This window comes from Thalassophryne amazonica, chromosome 1 (genome assembly GCF_902500255.1).
Source record: "Thalassophryne amazonica chromosome 1, fThaAma1.1, whole genome shotgun sequence".
Classification (NCBI taxonomy): Eukaryota; Metazoa; Chordata; class Actinopteri; order Batrachoidiformes; family Batrachoididae; genus Thalassophryne; species Thalassophryne amazonica.
In genome coordinates this window covers 70,891,089-70,914,329 of record NC_047103.1, presented here as the reverse complement: position 1 = coordinate 70,914,329, position 23,241 = coordinate 70,891,089, and the positions used below count along the sequence as shown (strand labels likewise).

Sequence of the window (23,241 nt, the reverse complement as noted above, 5' to 3'; positions counted from 1 at the left end):
GGAATGCGTATCACCTGGTTCGGATCCCGAAGGGAGACGAATGGAAGACGGCATTTAACACCCCCTTAGGTCACTTTGAGTACCTGGTCATGCCGTTCGGCTTCACTAATGTCCCCGCGACGTTCCAAGCATTAGTAAATGACGTCTTGCGGGACTTCCTGCATCGGTTCGTCTTCGTATACCTAGACGATATCCTCATCTTCTCCCCGGATCCTGAGACCCATGTTAGGCATGTACGTCAGGTCCTGCAGCGGTTGTTGGAGAACCGGCTGTTTGTGAAGGGCGAGAAGTGCGAGTTCCACCGTATTTCTTTGTCCTTCCTGGGGTTCATAATCTCCTCCAACTCCGTCGCCCCTGATCCGGCCAAGGTAGCGGCGGTGAGAGATTGGCCCCAACCGGCAAGCCGTAGGAAGCTGCAACAGTTCCTCAGCTTCGCTAATTTCTATCGGAGGTTTATCACGGGCTATAGTCAGGTTGTTGGTCCCCTTACAGCCCTGACCTCCCCAAAAGTGGACAGATATATCGGACCGTTTCGGATCACCAAAATCAACAGTCCAGCCGCAGTGAAGCTGAAACTCCCGGCTTCACTGTGGATCCATCCTGTTTTTCATGTCTCCAAGATCAAACCATACCACACCTCGGACCTTTGCACCCCCGGAGCTGCGCCGCCTCCTGCCCGCATCATTGACGGCGAGCCTGCGTGGACTGTCCGCAGGCTCCTGGATGTTCGCCGGAGGGGTCGGGGTCTCCAATATCTGGTGGACTGGGAGGGTTATGGACCTGAAGAACGCTCCTGGGTGAAGAGGAGCTTCATCCTGGACCCGGCCCTCCTGGCCAAGTTCTACCAGCGACACCCCGACAAGCCAGGTCGGGCGCCAGGAGGTGCCCGTTGAGGGGGGGGTCCTGTTATGTGGGCCGCCCGAAGAGGAGGTACTGCTGGCCAATGCCAGAGGGCGCCCTGCCTCTATTGACCGTTCATTTGCGCCCCCTGTTGTGGGTCCGTGTCCTTACACTTCCCCAACACTGGTCTCGCACGCCATACCAACTCATTATAGACACTTTGCATAATTTATTAGCACCCTTGAAAAATGTCAGCTGCCTATTTTATAAACACTACCCAATCTAGAGCCCGTGGATTCCCAAGGAAAATGCGCTAGTAATTACTTGATGTCACACATCAGAAAATATAAAATGTGTAAATATTTTAGTAAGCTGATTACTTATTACAAGATGCTGGTACAAAAGCCAGACATAGGTTGAAAACTGGTTTAAAGTCAACAGTTTGATCATAAAACTGGGATTTCTATGTGAAATGTACTCTAACTTAACTGAAATAAATAACTAATCCTCGAAAAAAAAATTGCATGTGCATTTCTAAGATGAATGCATATTAAAAAAAGAAGTCAGAATCACAGAAAAAAAATAATTTGACTATTTAATAAAACAAAAACCTTGAATGAAGTTGGTCCAACTTAACCTTGTATGAAATTTACTCAACAACCTAGCTAAATACTTTACTAAACTTGACTTCATCTTACTATAAATGTCTCATGACATTTACTCAGCAATGAATGACTCTAAATTTCTTCAAATGTTGAGCCAATATATTCTTTTTTGGAATGTACTCCTGCATACAATCAAAATACAATGTAAGGAAACAATTATTTAAAGCACTGAATGAATAAAACTCAATATAATGTTTCACAACAAGTGAGCCATGGCCCACTAATGCACCTACATCATGATACTGGCCTACCAAGGATCCCTGGAGGCCAGTGTCGGTTGTTTTAGTGCTCCCCCTCCCCCTGTACATTGTGTAGAATTCACGTATGTGTCTTTTTTGGGTTTGATTGGCCTGTTCTGCACTGGTGAGCTGTGTCAAGTGACCCGAGTCCCACCTTTTCAGTCAGACCATGGTCCAGTTGTTTTAACACCACCAGAGTGATGCACGTTGATGTCTCCCCGGTGAACCAAGCTATAAATTCAATTGAAATGGACCAAACATGGCAGGTATGAAGGCACCCTGACTTGGCTTTGACTTTGACTTGACAATCTGCAGCAGCTTCCCATCAGTGACACAAAACTCAGTATAACACTGAATGTTTTCTGGCCAACCAGCCTACATAAAGTGAAGCTATTTGTAATGTGTTTCCTGCCCAAATGAGACAGACTACCCTCAGGTGTTGGAGAAATGTAAAAACCTCACTAAAACATGAAATATGAATGCAAGCCAGGAAGACAACCATGAAGATTAGCAAATCCTGCCTTTTGCTAAAGCGAACCTCATTTTGATTTCAAGTAGCAGCGTACTTACAACAGGACCAGGTGGACCCTGGGGCCCCTCTCCTCCCTTCAGACCTGCAGGACCCTGCGGAAAAGAAGGTAGAATGACGTGAGGACTTCCTTCTTGTAGCTGATAAACCCTGTGAATAGATGCATCAGGCTATATATCATTCTGTCATAAATTTCAGCATCAGGTGCCAATTCAGCAGTGACTGTCCGCCTTGCTACACTGGTTTGCCACGGTAGTCAGCCACTGGCAGAAATGTGCTGTGAGTGCATTAAACCTCAGAGCACCGATACCTAGACTATCACTCTTGCTGATGCTTTCTTCCTGTTGGACCAGCACAGTGATTCACACATCTAAAATATGGTTCACTAGGAAGAAAAAAAAGTGTTATGATTCTATTAGAATGAGGCATTGTGGTAAATTGTAAAAATATTCAAGCTTTTCTTTTGTCAATGCTTATTAGCACGGAAAAGGTTGGGGGGGGGGTCTTTATGTTTTGTCTCCACATGCTAGCTCTCAAGATTTGTTTTACACATGCAAGTGTGCGTGCACTTTGCTTTGCAACATGTTTGACAGTGCCCAGAATGTGTTTGAAGCTCCCTAGTGGGCCACACAAGAGCACATGGCAGTATGGGTAATGACTCTCTGTTGGCACTAAGGGCGTGCTGGAGTAAATTACAGCAGCAAAAAAACAATCATCAGGGCTGCTGGTCTACAGAGTCACACTGACCTTGGAAAAGCAGGCAGTACAACACTTTCCCTACAGCACATTTATTCTCAGAAACCACAGGCTAATTGCCAGCAACTCACCCTCCCTTAATAATTAATTAAGTAAATAATGCATAAAAAGGCAAACAAATTCATTCACTGCCATCCCAAAAAGTGCTGGCACTGACACTTGAAAAGCCCTTGAGTGTTAATTTTCCCACATAGATCCCTAACCAGCAGAGCTCTGCTTTTGTAAGAGAGGACCATAATGTACTATGGCAGTTAAAAACTGTGGTGGAGCCTTGCCAAAGCATGCCTGCTCATTTGTAAGATGTCACTTTGGATTTCCACCATGCTGTACTGATTCCCAGGATTGAATTCCAGAGATTGTGTCTCTAATGAAGTGAATAGCTCGGGATAGGTGCTGCCTCATTTGTTACCTAGCAATGTTCTGTCACTTTCTAGTAGCAAACATGTGTAAAGGAAGCTATGATGAATTGGTGCAGGCGGACTGAAGCTCTTACCGTTGCACCAGGCAAACCTCTCTCTCCAGGGAAGCCTCGAAGACCAGGTGGGCCATCTTTACCGGGGGTCCCCTGTGGTCCAGGATCTCCCTATGTGCACACAATAACACATGGAAGAGTTGGTGTGGTTCATATTAAACTACAGCAATATAATAAGAACCATCATAATCAACTTTGTTTTGCTGCAAAAACAAACTGCTTCTGCAGTAGAAGAAATTCATATACAGGCACTGAGGCCTAAGACCTATGGTGCTTATCCTCAAATTCCACGGCTTGAATTGGATGAGAGTCTATGACTACCCTTGGGTAGGATGGCAGTCTAGTTAGTTCCTCAGGCAAAGTTGCTACCTGTTTAGAGTTGGGTGAACTAAGACAATATGGACGAAGTGCCTTGTCAAATGACACAGGCAGGCAGTGTGACCAGAAATAGAACCCAGGTCAACACTGTGTGTAGAAATATTTTGGCTCTGTATTTGAAAAAAAAATGAAGTTCATTTTCAGAAAATTCTCCAAATCTTTATTGAAAATACAATTAACTCTTTTGGTGGTACAAAGGGGTTACAAATTGTACACCACTGTCAATAAATTAAAATAAAACCACTCATCATTTCCAGACATGTTTTCTGTCTTCCCTCCAGAGGTGGGACAAAGTCACTCTCAAGTCTTCAATCTGCAAATCCCAAGTCAAGTCTGTAGTTAGCTTGCAAACAATTGGTGGTAATTATGAATTGGGACTTGCTGATTCATGACTTGAGAGTGACTTGATGGTGACTTCATCCCACCTCTGCTTCCTCTATGCAGAAATATCCACAAAAAAAATGGAGACGGCGGCCTGTAGGTCCTGGAAAAGGAAAATAGCCCATCCACATGCTTTCTATGACAGTATGCTTAAGCATACTGTCATAGCAAATGCAAATGAAAAAGTGTTTCAGGCTGAGAAGAACTTTTTGTAACATTTATGAGGGTTTAGTGGCACTATGAGTGTGTCTTCCTCATGAACAGAGCGGCGCTGTGCTCTGAATGAGACTGTTGAAGCAGCTGGCAGTGAGCGAGACTCACCCATATGACCTACTCTGGTCTCTAGGATTAGCTGTCAGGCAACTACAGAATAGAACAGGGATTGAAACTAGAACTGACACTCTGTGTGCTTAGGAAGTAGTCAAATGAAGTCACTGAGATGTTCTAATCACTGATTTACTAAAGGAAACCTGACTTGGATGCGCCATAACTGTCACTGACCTCTCAGGGTCAATTTTCAAATTAAGAACAATAACAAACAAGACAAGCACTCAGGAGAGTTCCCAGCAGTAGTTAGTAGGCTTGCCTAATACAAAAAATGTCCAGAGTTCATAGTCCACCTGTGTACAGTGTCCTTGTTCATCTGGAGTTGAGAAATCCAGTGTATTTTTTTTTCTAAATCAAAATGTATAGATCCATATCAGATTGCTGTGATTGATCCAAGCAAGCTGAAGCGGCCAATAGAATCATACTCATGAGAGGTCATACAGTACCCCTATACAGGTTTGATTAGGTCTGCTCAGAAAAAGAAATGGAACTGGATCCTTAGAAAAAGGAAAAATCACTATATCCAGTTTAGAGTAAAAAGTGAATAGATAAATACATTATTGTGATATGAAAATGTACCCTCATACAACTCAAGTCAAGTCTGGCAGCACACATCCACCCCACCACAGAACTGCCCGAGATGCTAGATGACAAGCATCCAGGCATACAAGAGATGTGTTTAGAAAAACACCCAAAATATCATAGCTGATGTTCCCTTACTACACAACTAATACTTCTCATCTGACTCTCCCTAATGCCTCAGTCACACATAGATAGTACCTCCATACAAATAGGAAAAAAAATGGTGGTCGCCTGGTGATTCCGGTAAATCATGTTGCTACTGGCAACCAAATATAAGGGGTTATAAGGTTGAGCATGTCGCACCCTCAACCTTGTGCAACCACATTTGAATGCAAGTTCCCTGGTGGGTGGAACCTGTCCCCAAAACGTTGCGGCCCGACTCGGACTAAGGTTGCAAAATATTGTCATCTAGTTCATCAATGTAGACACACTGCAACACACTGCAATCAGTTGGAGTCAGCTTGCAACCTTGCAAACCATACATATATAGCGATACACGGGTCATCTCGAACATCATTTTTTATTTATTTATTCAGCAACAGAAATAGCAGCAGCAGCATCAGCAGCAACTGCAGCAACGACAACAGCAACAAGAGTCTGTAATTTATAAGACACATCAAAAACACAAAAAATTTAAACATATAAAACAAACTCAAACAAATAACAAACAATAACCCAACAATGCAACTGAAAGGGTGTGGGCAGAAGCAGAAGCTTATAAACTCCCACCCCGTACATCATACAATATTTAAATGCAAAACACAATCACACACAATACAAATGTAGCACTATTAACAAACCAAAATACAAAGGGCAAAAAAGAAACAAATATATTATTCACCATTATTATAACCAGAAATTATTAATTTTTTATAACACTTCTTAAAACAGGCCAATGACCACATAATTTAATTTCCACAGGAACATTCATTCCAAATCTTCACCCCTCTAACTGAAGCACAAAACCCCTTAACATTAGTACGTACAGGAGGCTTCTTAATACCATACAACCACGTAATCTATATCCCAATTCCCTACTCTTAAACAAGTTCTGGACATAAAAGGGCAAAGCCTGGTTATTAGCTTTGTACAAAGTTTGTATCAGAATATAATCCACTAAATCCCTAAATTTCAATAAATTTAAAATTCCTAAACATGGAATGTGGTTGACTCAAAATGATGTATATTACCAATAATTCTGATGGCACGTTTTTGTAGAAGAAATACAGGATTAGTGTTAGATTTATAGGTATTTATAGGTATCTAAACCCACTACAGCATACACTCACTCACATTACAATTCATTTAATCCTCGGTGGGTGAGTACGTGTGGTGGTTAAAGTTTCAAAACCCACACATATAGTTGTGGTTGGAATGTCCATATACTCATCATGGACATGAATGTCGCATCAATTTTGCACTTTTAATGATTTGAGCCTACACACACACACACACACACACACACACACACATATATATATATAGATATATATATATATATATATATATATATATATATATATATATATATATATATATATATATATATACTAATTTTGACCCCTGTGTAGACTACAGAAGACCCAAAATAAATTCAAACTTGTACACCCAATTCTTGTTTTTCAAAGTCAGTCATGGTGTATGCTGTACAATCATTCCACAATAGCAGTCAGTTCAAAGACATCATTAAAAGCTCAGCATTAGCATGACATTCATTCCCCATGATGAGTGTATGTAAACATACAACCACAACTTTACTAATCATGCACATATGTTTTGAAACACACATGCATGCATGCATGTACTGAAATTTAGTCATTTCAAATTATTTCATCACCATATTATTGGAAGCCATAGGACACTCACACCATTGCTATGTGACTGAATTTTGCTGCTTGCTGTCCATGGTGCTGAAACTAAGGAAACATTAAGAGAAAATACATTTACCTCCACTTTTTAAAGCCCTCACACTTAGGGCACGGAGCTAGGTGAGTATATATTTGAATAGTGTCATGCACTTGTGTCTGGAGAGCTGTTTTGTGACCGGTAGCTTATTGCTGAACCTACATGTGGACATGCGAAAAACGTGTATAGTACTTGGTTTAGTATTGATAATACAGAGTGGATGCAGTGAGAACGTGGGAATTTATGTGGTGTGGTGTGACTGTAAAATGAATTGGATGTGGAACGTGCGTGGGTTGGTAAGAAAATAGTGGAAACATAATAAATACTTTACTATGATTTATTTCATTCACCTGTGACAGCCCATTTTTTTCCAAATTTTATTATGTTTTTACAGTAACTATATTACATTACATTTGTATGTAATGCAGCAATGTAATGTGTTTGATGGTGTTAATTCAGGAATCCAACAACGGTTTGCTAAGACCGTGTGTGAAAATGACTAACTGCCCTTGATACAGCCTGAGAACCCGAATGGATAGCTGGTAACTATTTTAAAAATTCCACCCCAAAATGTAATTGTAATTACTGTAGGCCAGGGCTCAACCTTTTCACCAAGTTTAGTGAAGACCCATTCATTCATGATAGTGACAGTGTACTACACTGTACTACCTGTACTACAATTAACAAATAGCTACAACATAAATTCCTTTTTCCATCCCAATGAGCAGTCAGTCTGTCCAGTCATGTATTAGGGAACATATGAGTGAAAGACAGAACAGTCAGCCTGTCATAAAATGAAAATTGAGGCTTTTGAGTAGTTAGGATAAGTGACAGTATGAAAGAAAGTGAAAAAGTAAATTCTCAATCGGAAATGGCACTATGTTGAATGATTTAATCGCTTTATTGACTAATGTCTTTGTACCACATCTAAAGTCTTGTGCTGATTGCCTTCAGCCATTTTCATATGTTGTTCTATGTACGCCACTGCTTCGCATACATTATTCAGCTACATAAAATAAAATAAAAAATGAAACCTTCAGTTCAGAGCCTCAAACTGTGGGTGATGAGGAAAAGCTGACGGCACACTACCAGTGTTTGCTAAAGCAGATGAAAAGCGTGGAACATTGTGTACAGAATGGAACACATTTCTACAATGTTTACATCTGAAGCAGATGGTCAGTGTACTTTACAATGATGCTTCTATTCACCCACAATCCAGTGTCAGCATGCAGCCATGCCAGGTGCTCAAATGCACATTAGCAGTAATTTAGCGATTAACTGTCCTCAAGTCGACAGGTGTGGCCTACATGCCCACGTTTTTGGGTTACATTTCTATGTATAAATCAGGGATGGAACTTCACACAGACTTCATTTGACCACTTCCTGAAACTACAGAGTGCCACCTTTAGTTTCAATATCTGTTCAACAATATTTTTGCTTCACAGCCAATCTGAGAGCCTAATGAAGGTGACATGGGTCTGTCACTCTCTTCCTGTCAATTCAACAGGCTTGTTAAAAGAACACCCTCACTCGTGGGCTCAGGAACACTTCAGAAAACCATTGTCAGTTAACACAGTTCATCGTTACATCTACAATGCAAGTTAAAACTCTACCATGCAAAATGAAAGCCAAACATCAACAACATCCAGAAATGCCGCCGCCTTCTCTGGGCCCGAGCTCATTTGAAATGGACAGACGCAAAGTGGAAAAGTGTGCTGTGGTCTGATGAGTTCACATTTCAAATTGGTTTTGGCCATCTGTGATGGCATCATCAGTGTTGAAAGGTACATCCAGGTTTTGGAGCAACACATGCTGCCATCCAAGCATCTTTTTCAGGGACGTCCCTGCTTATTTTAGCAAGACAATGCCAAGCCATATTCTGCACGTGTTACAACAGTGTGGCTTCGTAGTAAAAGAGTGGCAGGGTACTAGACTGCCTGCCTGCAGTCCAGACCTGTCACCCATTGAAAATGTGAGGCACATTATGAAGCGCAAAATACGGCAACAGGGACCCTGGACTGTTGAACAGCTGAAGTCGTACATCAAGCAAGAATGGGAAAGAATTCCACCAACAAAGCTTCAACAATTAGTGTCCTCAGTTCCCAAATTCTTATTGAGTGTTGTTAGAGGAAGGTGATGGTACACAGTGGTCAACATACCACTGTCCCAGCTTTTTTGAATGTGTTACAGGCATCCATTTCAAAATTAGCAAATATTTGCACAAAAACATAAAGTTATCAGTTTGAACATTAATATCTTCTCTTTGTGGTGTATTGAATTGAATATTGGTTGACGAAGATTTGCAAATCATTGTATTCTGTTTTTATTTACATTTTACACAACGTCCCAACTTCATTGGAATTGGGGTTGTATTAAAAATTCTATCTTCATATATTACACTACTTGTATGAGCCAAATACTTTGGTGAACTTATTTCTAGCACCGAAACAGTTCATCCACATGAATAAGGTGTAGTTTTTTAATTGAGGATTTTAAGAGTTTTCTAAAAATTTATTTAATTTTTACAGATTTAGAGCCAAAATAATTCTTCATACAGTGTTCTAGACATATGTGAATGCATTCTTAAAGCTGAGATTGTTGTGAACATCATAGGGTGATTCTTTAACTATGGGCACTATTGGCCTTGTAAATGTAATTTCCACCACACCATTGCCTTACAATATAAAGCGCCTTGGGGCAATTGTTTGTTGTGATTTGGTGATATATACATGTGCTCTGATGTCACTGTTTATCTCCATAGAAACTACCCAAACAATCTTTCATACAAACTGTTTAAAGGGACATTACAGTGTTGTGGTGGAAATTACGGCAATAGTGTGGGACAACTACATTTTGTTTAAAAAATCACAACAGTTGTATGACACTGAATACCCCAATTATGTTTTATTTTACTGATATTTTATTCAGAGATATTTTAAAACATTAGAAAAATGCTTTTTTAGCATTCATTTTTATCATTGAAGATCAAAAGTCTGGGTGTGGGACAAGCACAAAACGGCAATATTTGCATATAATGATGCTGATCAAGGTGAAAAAGTCATCATAGACTACTAGAACAAATTTCTTAAAACACTTTCATTGTAAAGATAACTATAAAAGTGTGAAATTTCCCCTTTTTTCTGTTTTTCATACAATATGATCAAAGGACATAATAAGTGCCCGTAGTCTAAGAATCACCCCATATGCAACAAATGGGCATTATATTTAACACCCCTGGACCCCAGAAGGTTAAGAACCTGACCAAAGGCCACCTTAGTGATTTTTTTGTTCTGACAAGGATTTGAATAGAGGATCCTCTGGTATGAAGTGCATTGTCTTGCTGAAATAAGCAGAAAAAGACATTGCTTGGATGGCAGCATGTGTTGAAAACCTGGCTGTACCTTTCAGCATTGATGGTGGGTGCCATCACAGATGTGTAAGTTGCCCATGCCATGGGCACTAACACACCCCCATACCATCACAGATGCTGGCTTTTGAACTTTGTGCTGGTAACAATCTGGATGGTCTTTTTCCTCTTTTGTCTGGAGGACACGACGTCCATAATTTCCAAAACCAATTTGAAATGTGGACTCATCAGACCACAGCACACTTTTCCACTTTGTGTCTGTCCATTTCAAATGAGCTCAGGCCCAGAGAAGGCTGCAGCATTTCTGGATGTTATTGATGTATGGCTTTCACTTTGTATGCTAGAGTTTTAACTTGCACTTGTAGATGTAGCGATGAACTGTGTTAACTGACAATGGTTTTCTGAAGTGTTCCTAAGCCCAGTGCTGCCTGACGGATCAAAGGTCACAGGCATTCAATGTTGGTTTTTGGCCTTGCTGCTTATGTGTAGAAAGTTTTCCAGATTCTCTGAAACTAGATGATGGAATCCCTAAATTCCTTGCAACTGAACATTGAGAAACATTGTTCTTAAACTGTTGGACTATTTTTTCACGCAGTTGTTCACAAAGTGGTGATCCTCGCCCCATCTTTGTTTGGGAACGGCTGAGACTTTTGGAGATGCTCCTTTTATACCCATTCATGACACTCACCTGTTTCCAATGAACCTGTTCACCTGTGGAATGTTCCAAACAGGTGTTGTTGTGTCTGTACCACCAAGATGTCTGTATCAACAAACGCATCTGTACAGTGATCTCATGTCTCCAAATACACTTCCAAGGTGCCTCTTGACCTCAAATACTGAGGACTTAGAGACATGAACCTCATTGCCAAGATAAATGAATGTATCTGCAAGTTCAACAATTTCACCGCATACAGATAAAATTCTGATGGCCAAGGACAGGATGTCATTGGAAGCCTGGAGCTTACTCTGGATCCTGGACAGTCACAAAGCACGGTACTCTGATTCCTTGTTGCAGCACTCAAAATTGGATTTTGTTTTTGTATTGTATTTTATTTTTTACCATTACAGACAGTGTCATCAATGTTCTGTATTTCAGAAACACCCTATTCACACTCACCCATCTTCACCCAGAGGCTTCCCAATACAGCCACAGTGTGATCTGTTAGCCACTGAGCAGCTCCACTGGAGCAGCTGGGGATTAAAGGTTTCAGTATAGTCTGGTCTGTCACACCAGCACAGAAAATCATCCTCTGTATATAATGTATCAGACATGGGTAAGAATGCAAAGCGACTGTCCTCACAGAAAGGTTCTTACATGAGGACCCCTAGCAAACATAATGTGGGTTTTTTCCTCATAATTGCAAATAATTAATCATTTTACTGTTGCCTTGCTTCCATCTGCAGACAAAATAGCGTGAAAAACTCAACAAAAATGGTTTTGGACAGGGGACAACACAGTGGTCCAAATGTTAGAGAAGCAGCTTTGTGACAAGAGAGTTCAAAGATTCAATTCTCTATTGCTGTCACAAAGTTACCCTTGGCCAAGGTCTTGAATCCCCGAGGTGCTGCAAGTGTGCAATTGAGAGCCTTTCATGGCAGCACCCTGACGTTGGTACGTGAGTGAATGGTGAATGTAAGCCATATAAATGCAGCGCATTTTACCATTTACCAGTGGGGAATAGCCTGCTCTGTGTAATGTTTCAGATGTGGTAATGAGAGTGCTGTTCTTTCATCTTCTCTATCCAGGCTTATCCATTTGGGCAGAGGATCTGATTCATGACCCTCCGGTCACATAGCCACTTCTCTTCCCTTTAGGCCACCACTTTACTTTATCAGGGACTTTGATGTTGCACACTGATAGTGAGGAAACCAGTATATGATGTGTGGGGAGCATTCAGTGGTCAGTGAAATGGTATGGCTTTGTGACACTTTCTTCCTAATTGAAGAATACATCCTACACATCACAAGCTGTTCGAATGGAAGTTACACGTGTGAATAAATGTATAGCCATATGCTGTACACAGACAGTGTAGATTATGTTCGATAGGGTTATGAATTCAGCAACTTAGGTACCTTTGTCAATGTGGAAAGATTAAGTAACTTTAACTGCAGATGATGCTGTGATCTTTTCAGAAAAAAAAAAAAAAATGATGCTGATTGTATGATTTGAGACTGGTCTGAGAGATCAGACCGAAGCAGATTGCAAAAATGAGATATGAATGGCATTTTAAAGTACCTATAAATGAGGCTCAAAACAGGTTTTGCAAAAACAGAGTTCAGGCATCTTCTGACTGTCCAGACCTTGTAATATGGAATTAGATTCAAATCAGATATGCAACATAAACTGGATTTTTCCTGGCAGTCAGAACAAGGTCTACATCAAAATTTTTCATGGGTATTTGGACTTGGTGATTAAAGGCGTATAAGGTACCCGTTTGAAAGTGTTGAATGTTTTGTGATTTTGATACTCCTAGGACGAACGTATGGAGTCATGAGGTAGACAGGAGAGTTTGTCGATACTGATACCGTTTCAGGGAAATGAAGCTCTAAGCATATTGGGTTCTGCAGCTCCCTGTCATATTGTATGGTTATGAAACCTGGATCCCAACCAGTGATTTAAAGTGATGGCTGGATGTCTTTGGGACTAGCTATCTTTGGAGGTTCACTGGGTACCCTGGAATGACTTTGTGTCAAATGAATAGTTACTTATGGAGACTCAGATGAGGCTGTACCCATTTCCATTGTGTTGGATGTCAAGTATGACATTTTGGCTTTGTGTCATGCTTCTTTCAGCATTATCCAAGTGTACAGGTACTCAGGATGGGAACAGGAAAGAGCATAGCAACTGAAAAAGGCCAAGAGGATTGCGTACATATCACATTTTTGGTGTGACAAATAATAGGTTGTGTTGAAACTGTAAATACTTGGGTGTACAGCTTGATAAGCATATGAATTGGAGTAAACACAAGAAGACCTTTGCAAACAACTCAATAGTATGGTATGGACATTTGTCGACTTAGAAAATTTCTTCCTTTGATTCATTAATTCAGTTATATAAGAGTATACTGCAACAAAAAATATGACTCAGCCATTACCGTATGGGTTTCAGTTCTGACCAAAATATTGCTGAGGTACAGAGAATGCAGAAAAGGGCTATAGAGCTATTATGAACACTTATGGATATGTACACTGATGAGGTATTGATCTGGTAAAGGAATGAAAATTGTTAAATGTTACACAAAGAAGAGATTATTTTGTCATTGTTGAGTTCAAGAGTATTCATGGACTTGTTCTGCCGCATGTTTGTAATGAAATATTATGGCAATTGAAATCAATCACAGAATTTCAGGAAATGTAAGCCCAATGATCTTTTTGGGCCCATAGTAACTAAAGAGGTCACCTAAAACACATTTTATTTCCATGGGCCTACTATTTGTAATTCCATGCTGAGAGTGTTAAAGGATGTGCCACATAACATCGAGTCACTTAAGTATTGTGCCACACTACATTTTCTTACTTGTTCATACTGTATTACGTGCAGTCTTATTTGATCTGTTTTATTTGCTGTTGTTGCTTTTACCCATACAGGGCCACATTGTAAAACAGGTGTTACCTGAATTGTGTTACCCTGTATAATTTAAATAAAAAAAATACATTTGTACTTTTAGTAGGCAGGAATGGACTAGTTGTATTCCTTGGTGGTTGTCATCCAGGACCCGGGGCGGTTCCACAGTGGAGTTAGTTCTGACTGGTGAATCTGAGAGTGCTGAGGTACTAATGCAGTAATGCAACAGTATTAGAGCAGGACATGATTAAACTCTGTTCTTAACTTTTATCTTATCCTAACATTTACCTTGACCACCACCAAAAATATCCCCTAACCATAACCACCATGCTTACTTTAACCCTTAATGATCACTTAAATTATTACCATAATCCCTGCCTCCAACCTAACAAAAGTTAAACCACCTTGACACTGGCACGCATTTAACCCCTGCACTGACACGCAATTCATCGTGCTGATGTGACTCACTGGATGCCACGCTTTGTGGCGCTGGACGCTGCATTTTACAACATATTTATTTTGTAGCAGATTAATCATTTACTCTCAGAATTTGGATGATGAAATCGCCTCTAATTGCTTCGGAATCATAGACGAATTTTCTACACCTGCAGCTGTTCTAGTGCGCTTCGTGATGTGTAGAATGCATTTGGAATCGTCTCAAAGGTAAGTATTTATAATATTTATATTGTAATGGCTTGGTAAAACAGTTGCATTTTCATTCCTTCTTAGGAGTATCTGTAAAATTATGTTTATTATAGATTTAACATCTCGTCATAATTGTTCAGATGAGCTGCACTGATGCAATGAGTCACAGAGACACACTGTTTTTGAATAGCTTGTGCAATGTTCACATGTAGTTCACAAAAATAATGCGTGCCAGAGATTTTGAACATTTCAAAACTTTCTTTGCGTACTTGCACGCAGCCGCGGACAGTTAACGAGTTTACAATAGGTTTACTCTCTGGCACGGCAGATTGTGTGCCAGTGCATTTATTAAATTTGTGCAAGTGTCAAGGCACCTTTATGCTCTTATTGTTGGCTCCAACATCATGTCAAGACACAATATGAGTTATGCCCCCAATATTACACATGGAATAGAATTACAGCCAAACATTAAGCATGACCACCACATGAAACTTAACCTAATCTTGACCATAATGAATACCCTTTCCTTAACTTCTGTAACTATAACTGTTCCCTTATCACTACCAACAACCTATCAAAAGCTGCTTTGGTTTTTAGTTTTGGCTCCACCATGAGGTTATTAATCTGTTTAAATTTGTTCAGCCTCCACACTGTTTCAGACCTTTAGCTGATACTCTGTCCTAGTACTAAAAATGCTCCATCTCTAAATAAAAAGAATAATGCTAATAATTATTTGGCAGCCTCACTTACCTTTTGGTTAATTTTATTCATAAACTTTCTTAAACAAGAACATTTTACCTCAGAAAAAGTTACTTTTGGCTTCATTGTCTTTTCTTTAACATTGGCAGCCTGACTTTATCTGCAAACAGGGAGGCACAGAAGAGAAGAGTGGGCTTGAGAGGTATAAGAGGATTTGGGCTCTGCTGCCAAGACCTCTGCTGCCAAGACCTCCACAGATTGTCCCTGGCATACTGATGCACAGCCCTGAGCTGAATGGAAAGTGGGAGTGTGAGTGGCGGCAGGTTCGGAGTTAGCCCACGGACTTGATTTAGCTGTCTGCTTTGGAAAGGCAAGGAGAAAATGAAAGCACGAGACGCTAGGGCTTGGGGGAAATGGTGGTAAGGAGGGGACACTGAATGGTACTGGGAGTTGGGGGTTAGTTTGGAACAGCCTATATGTCTCCAAAATGGCTCCTGTCTGTTCATAATGGTTGCACGATAGGTCTCAGGAGAAACTTTAGTCAGATGCTCTCTAAATACGAGCTACGGTATGTTCAGAATTTATACAGAATCCTGAAGAGATGAAGTTTACTTGAGTGTATTTCTGGATGAATTTATTGGCATAGCGAAAGCTTAGTTTATTGAAGTTTTATTTAAGCACATTAGTCTATGAAACCTTACATACCCTTCAGAAACACGACTACTAGTGAATGCAGATGGCTCAGCCTGCAAAATCAAATCTTGAATGATAACTTAAACAGCAAGATTCCAATATGTAGCCCACCTCGGTGCAGTTGATCTCTTTAGCCATCTCTCTGGTTTCCTCTGATCAATGTAAAACTAATTTAACAAAAAATTTATGAGTGCATGAGAAAAACAAAGATGTGTGTTTCATACAAATAAGAAGACACAGTTGTAAGCATTTATATTTGAGAAATGAAAATATTTCTTTTAATCAAATGTTCATTTAATGTTACAGCAAATTTCCCTTTATTTCAAGGAAAAATTATTTTTGATTCACATCAACCTCATCCTCTACATTAGGTGCAAACAAGACTATAACATCCTTTTCAGTGCAAAAAAATGGAATGTAGATTTAATGTTCACTTTACTAACCTTTGCTCCTTCCTTGCCACCGGCACCTGGAAGACCCTGTTCTCCAGGTGGGCCAGGGGGTCCAGGATGGCCTCTTTCACCAACAGGACCTGTTTCACCAGTAGGTCCCTGTGACACCACGACACAGTTTAATGTTCAGACTGGTAACTTGCAGTTGCACACTACAGCTTGTCGATGGAAGTTGACATTTTGCAACATTTTCATGCACACTGACCTCATAAAGGAAAAACTAAGGGCCCTGTCACACCTTGACGATTTAGCCAGCATATGCCATCGTATGAAAATAAAATGTATGCGGCAAATACACTGGATATGTTGAATAATTTATGCAGCTGTCACACCATGACAATTTAGCCGGCGTATGCTGACAGCCCCATTTCTACCGAGCGGTTCGGGTCAGTATGATATGGTAAGAGCGGGAACAATTAAGTCTGACTTGGTTTGCATTTCCAACCCTTTACCCTTTTGTCTGGTAGGTGGAACATGGAAATATTGATGGGCACATTATCGAGCACGCGTATGCTGTCACGCGGCCTCTCCCTCCACACACATGTCAAACAGATTCATTTAACATTATGTAAATTTAATTTATTTATTTTTGTCTTGTGGATCATGTGATTTATTTACATTGCGGGAAGAATGCTGAAGAATTGACTGACGTCTATGATAAACACTGACATGAATGAATGAGGCACTGTGACGCTTTCAACTTTTAAAATGAGTTAATTTTCTTGTGCCGGAATTCTCTGGTTCAGGCTGAGAAACAAACCACCAAGGGACTTCTTTTAAAATGCTATGTTTCTTCAGCCACGACAAGGAACTAATGGCCCAGTCACACGGCACTTCAGGAAGGGTGACGAAGCCCTGACAAAACAAGAAATCTGGACTTTCATTGACTGTCGTTGACATCGTTTAACCTTCGCGCAGCTTCGTTCCTGCAGCTGGCGCTTCGTCAGGATTTTTAAACTGTTGAAAAATTTGAACGAAGGGCAATGAAAACCTCAGTTTGTCTGTGTTTCGTTTTGCTGTCGTTCTTGATGTTTTTTAATCGTTTGTGTAGTTTTTGTAACGTTATTGTTTAATTTGACTTCGTTTGAGCAGCTGAACGTTTTCACACAGCGCAGAAGCCGGTTTGTGAGCGCGGAGGCTGCTGCTGCTTCATGTACCGTCGGAAATTACAGGGCAAACTCAGCCTGCTTGCTTGGATTTTTTATCTGTGTGGGGGGGCAGCTTCAATGGGCTCAGGCACATTACATAGGCCAGAATTAATCTTTTGTGTGGATATAATTAATTATTTTGCCACCAGCAACTGTTGAATTTGAAACAGCGAAAAAGTTGTGTAATTTCCGACGGTACTTGAATGCAGCATCAGCGGCAGCAGGAGCTGCTGCATGCGCTTATTGTATTAAATATAACAATATGAGTGTAGGAATGATAATCCAGTCCTTCTGTACATGTGGCAACAGGCAGATGAATCAAAATGATGATATAAAGAGCTGTTCTGGAAGGAAGAATTCACGTTGTGGATCAGTGATCAGTTGGTGGAAATAACCGCACGTGAGTCAATGCGCGCGTTCACACACTGATCAATTTACTGTTCTGATATATTCAATCATCTTTACACTTATATTTATTCTCCCTTTTGACAGTTTTCTGTTATAAATCAATATACCGTATATGTGACCACGGAACACTTTTTTTTTTTAAAATTGGAGCACGACGGAGCACGCATCGTGTCGACAGATAGTGTGGATTCTGATGATGATGGAGATGATCCCTCTTTTGTTCTGGACAAGGAACCAAAGCAGGTGGTCCATCGACATCTCCACAGATTCTGTTTGCAGTTTCTCCAGGACTCAGGCGCTATGAGCTCCGTTCCAGCGCCGAGTGCTGGAGCAGACACGCTCTGCTCCAGCAGTGGCTCCAGGCGCGTTTCGTTGAGATCATGAGCTTCGGTTTTGTTAAGTTCCTCTTTCATCCCTTTTGCGCTCTTGCTTCGCAGACTGTTCGGTGATAAAAGCTCTTTCGTCCACCTTTTCTCAACGAATTGTAACGTTTTTTTACTTTTCCCCTTCGTTCAGGAATCGTCGTGTGCCGTGTGACTGGGCCATAAAGCATTTTCAGATGTCATTTTCCAAAATCAGGATGCTTTATGTGGATATTTGTAACAGTCTGAATTGTTCGCATGAGGGCTGCAGCTTTCAGTTGTTCAGCCAATCAGTAGACAGCATCAATGGATATATTTTGATTCATGAATAACTTACAAGAGACATGTGCCAACAATTACAACAACCAACAATTACTGTATTGCTCACGTATGAGCCATATGATGGCATACGTCGAAAATATTGTGCATGCCCAAAATTTTTACTGTACTCACCGTATTGACGTATATCAGCATGCTTCAGCATGTGCTTAACTTATAGAAAACATACCCATAACATATTAGACATATGCCAGTGTATGCCACCGTCTTTAATACGGTCGGCATACACTGGCATATCAAGGTGTGACAGGGGTGTTACAATTCTACCCTGATGACAGTATGCTTCCACTGCCATTTGCCTGTCTCTCTGTTTGATTGTTTGTTAGCTAGTTAGTTAGTTTGGTAGGTAGTCAGCAAGATATCTAAAAGTACATAAACAGTTCCCATGACATTTGGTGGAGAGGTAGACTTTTGGCCAGAATGCGCTGATTGCATCTTGTGTTGGATCTGGATAAAGGGGACGATATCGTATTTTATCTTGTTTGATTTTATTTTTTCTATCAGCAGGGTATTTCAAAAAGACACTGAACAATATCAGTGATATTTGTTGGTCTTTGGAATTTGTAAACTTGAAAAGCAAATTCAAATATGGCTTGGTTCCATCAAGGGATAGCTATTGCTATTGATCATTGATCTAATTTAAATATGGCGTTGATCCATATCAAAGGATAGATCTTGCCTTTGATCATTGATCTGATTCAAATGTGGGGTGGATCCAGATCAAAGGACATATCTTGCTTTTGATCACTGATCAACTTAAAGGTAGTAGAAATTGAATTTCCGGTACATAACTGGAGTAACAGTAACTGCAGCTGCAGAAAGTAACTGCTGCTGGACACTGAAAAGAGTAAATGTAAATGAGTAGCTCCCAGTAACCAGGAGTGTTACAACAGCAGTATCTTCGTAACTAACTGGTTAACATGAGATTAGCTGACAGTAACCAAGTACCCATAACTGAGTAATCCATTTCGTAGCAACAAACTCGTAGCTTAAAGCAGATAACCCGTAAGTTGGAGAGGAAATGGCGTCTCACTAATTTAGAAGATCTTCACTTAGCCTGGAAAAGAGTCTGTTGCTCTATAAAAAAGCCCTCCGTAAAGCTAGGACATCTTTCTACTCATCACTAATTGAAGAAAATAAGAACAACCCCAGGTTTCTTTTCAGCACTGTAGCCAGGCTGACAAAGAGTTAGAGCTCTATTGAGCTGAGTATTCCATTAACTTTAACTAGTAATGACTTCATGACTTTCTTTGCTAACAAAATTTTAACTATTAGAGAAAAAATTACTCATAACCATCCCAAAGATGTATCATTATCTTTGGCTGCTTTCAGTGATGCCGGTATTTGGTTAGACTCTTTCTCTCTGATTGTTCTGTCTGAGTTATTTTCATTAGTTACTTCATCCAAACCATCAACATGTCTATTAGACCCCATTCCTACCAGGCTGCTCAAGGAAGCCCTACCATTATTTAATGCTTCGATCTTAAATATGATCAATCTATCTTTGTTAGTTGGCTATGTACCACAGGCTTTTAAGGTGGCAGTAATTAAACCATTACTTAAAAAGCCATCACTTGACCCAGCTATCTTAGCTAATTATAGGCCAATCTCCAACCTTCCTTTTCTCTCAAAAATTCTTGAAAGGGTAGTTGTAAAACAGCTAACTGATCATCTGCAGAGGAATGGTCTATTTGAAGAGTTTCAGTCAGGTTTTAGAATTCATCATAGTACAGAAACAGCATTAGTGAAGGTTACAAATGATCTTCTTATGGCCTCGGACAGTGGACTCATCTCTGTGCTTGTTCTGTTAGACCTCAGTGCTGCTTTTGATACTGTTGACCATAAAATTTTATTACAGAGATTAGAGCATGCCATAGGTATTAAAGGCACTGTGCTGTGGTGGTTTGAATCATATTTGTCTAATAGATTACAATTTGTTCATGTAAATGGGGAATCTTCTTCACAGACTAAAGTTAATTATGGAGTTCCACAAGGTTCTGTGCTAGGACCAATTTTATTCACTTTATACATGCTTCCCTTAGGCAGTATTATTAGACGGTATTGCTTAAATTTTCATTGTTACGCAGATGATACCCAGCTTTATCTATCCATGAAGCCAGAGGACACACACCAATTAGCTAAACTGCAGGATTGTCTTACAGACATAAAGACATGGATGACCTCTAATTTCCTGCTTTTAAACTCAGATAAACTGAAGTTATTGTACTTGGCCCCACAAATCTTAGAAACATGGTGTCTAACCAGATCCTTACTCTGGATGGCATTACCCTGACCTCTAGTAATACTGTGAGAAATCTTGGAGTCATTTTTGATCAGGATATGTCATTCAATGCGCATATTAAACAAATATGTAGGACTGCTTTTTTGCATTTGCGCAATATCTCTAAAATCAGAAAGGTCTTGTCTCAGAGTGATGCTGAAAAACTAATTCATGCATTTATTTCCTCTAGGCTGGACTATTGTAATTCATTATTATCAGGTTGTCCTAAAAGTTCCCTAAAAAGCCTTCAGTTAATTCAAAATGCTGCAGCTAGAGTACTGACGGGGACTAGAAGGAGAGAGCATATCTCACCCATATTTGCCTCTCTTCATTGGCTTCCTGTTAATTCTAGAATAGAATTTAAAATTCTTCTTATTACTTATAAGGTTGTGAATAATCAGGTCCCATCTTATCTTAGGGACCTCGTAGTACCATATCACCCCAATAGAGCGCTTCGCTCTCAGACTGCAGGCTTACTTGTAGTTCCTATGGTTTGTAACAGTAGAATGGGAGGCACAGCCTTCAGCTTTCAGGCTCCTCTCCTGTGGAACCAGCTCCCAATTCAGATCAGGGAGACAGACACCCTCTCTACTTTTAAGATTAGGCTTAAAACTTTCCTTTTTGCTAAAGCTTATAGTTAGGGCTGGATCAGGTGACCCTGAACCATCCCTTAGTTATGCTGCTATAGATGTAGACTGCTGGGGGGTTCCCATGATGCACTGTTTCTTTCTCTTTTTGCTCTGTATGCACCACTCTGCATTTAATCATTAGTGATCGATCTCTGCTCCCCTCCACAGCATGTCTTTTTCCTGGTTCTCCTCCCTCAGCCCCAACCAGTCCCAGCAGAAGACTGCCCCTCCCTGAGCCTGGTTCTGCTGGAGGTTTCTTCCTGTTAAAAGGGAGTTTTTCCTTCCCACTGTAGCCAAGTGCTTGCTAACAGGGGTCGTTTGACCGTTGGGGTTTTACATAATTATTGTATGGCCTTGCCTTACAATATAAAGCGCCTTGGGGCAACTGTTTGTTGTGATTTGGCGCTATATAAAAACAATTGATTGATTGATTTGAACTGCTAATGCCTTCTGCCTGTGACATCCTAAAGGATTCTGAAATCTTAACTCATAGTATCAGAGGAAAGCGTCATACACCAACCTTAGTACATTTAACCTCCTAGGGCCCGGCATCCACATATGTGGACATGACATTTTTGGTTGTCTAGACCATAATACTAATACTATAGTTTTGTTTCATGAGAACCTCCGGGTCTTAGGAGGTTAAATGAACTTAGTACAACCCCTGGCAAAAATTATGGAATCACCGGCCTCGGAGGATGTTCATTCAGTTGTTTAATTTTGTAGAAAAAAGCAGATCACAGACATGACACAAAACTAAAGTCATTTCAAATGGCAACTTTCTGGCTTTAAGAAACACTACAAGAAATCAGGAAAAAAAAATGTGGCAGTCAGTAACGGTTACTTTTTTAGACCAAGCAGAGGGAAAATAATATGGAATCATTCAATTCTGAGGAAAAAATTATGGAATCATGAAAAACAAAAGAACGCTCCAACACATCACAAGTATTTTGTTGCACCACCTCTGGCTTTTATAACAGCTTGCAGTCTCTGAGGTATGGACTTAATGAGTGACAAACAGTACTCTTCATCAATCTGGCTCCAACTTTCTCTGATTGCTGTCGCCAGATCAGCTTTGCAGGTTGGAGCCTTGTCATGGACCATTTTCTTCAACTTCCACCAAAGATTTTCAATTGGATTAAGATCCGGACTATTTGCAGGCCATGACATTGACCCTATGTGTCTTTTTGCCAGGAATGTTTTCACAGTTTTTGCTCTATGGCAAGATGCATAATCTTCTTGAAAAATGATTTCATCATCCCCAAACATCCTTTCAATTGATGGGATAAGAAAAGTGTCCAAAATATCAACGTAAACTTGTGCATTTATTGATGATGATCTTTATAAATCTCACTGGAACGACACCAAACAAAAGTTCCAGCATCATCACCTTGCCCAATGCAGATTCGAGATTCATCACTGAATATGACTTTCATCCAGTCATCCACAGTCCACGATTGCTTTTCCTTAGCCCATTGTAACCTTGTTTTTTTCTGTTTAGGTGTTAATGATGGCTTTCATTTAGCTTTTCTGTATGTAAATCCCATTTCCTTTAGGCGGTTTCTTACAGTTCGGTCAC

General features: G+C 40.3%; 1 protein-coding gene across 4 annotated transcripts in view; it reads right to left on the bottom strand.

The window, feature by feature from the left end:
* col11a1a (collagen, type XI, alpha 1a) overlaps positions 1–23,241 on the bottom strand; it is a 363,765-nt gene that overhangs the window by 107,234 nt on the left and 233,290 nt on the right. For all 4 annotated transcript variants that reach the window (XM_034171602.1, XM_034171606.1, XM_034171594.1 and 1 more), the window contains 3 exons: positions 16,487–16,594; positions 3,523–3,612; positions 2,315–2,368 (listed from right to left, as the gene is read on the bottom strand). In XM_034171602.1, coding sequence (XP_034027493.1) covers positions 2,315–2,368; positions 3,523–3,612; positions 16,487–16,594 — 252 coding nt within the window. The remainder of the gene's footprint in view (positions 1–2,314; positions 2,369–3,522; positions 3,613–16,486; positions 16,595–23,241) is intronic.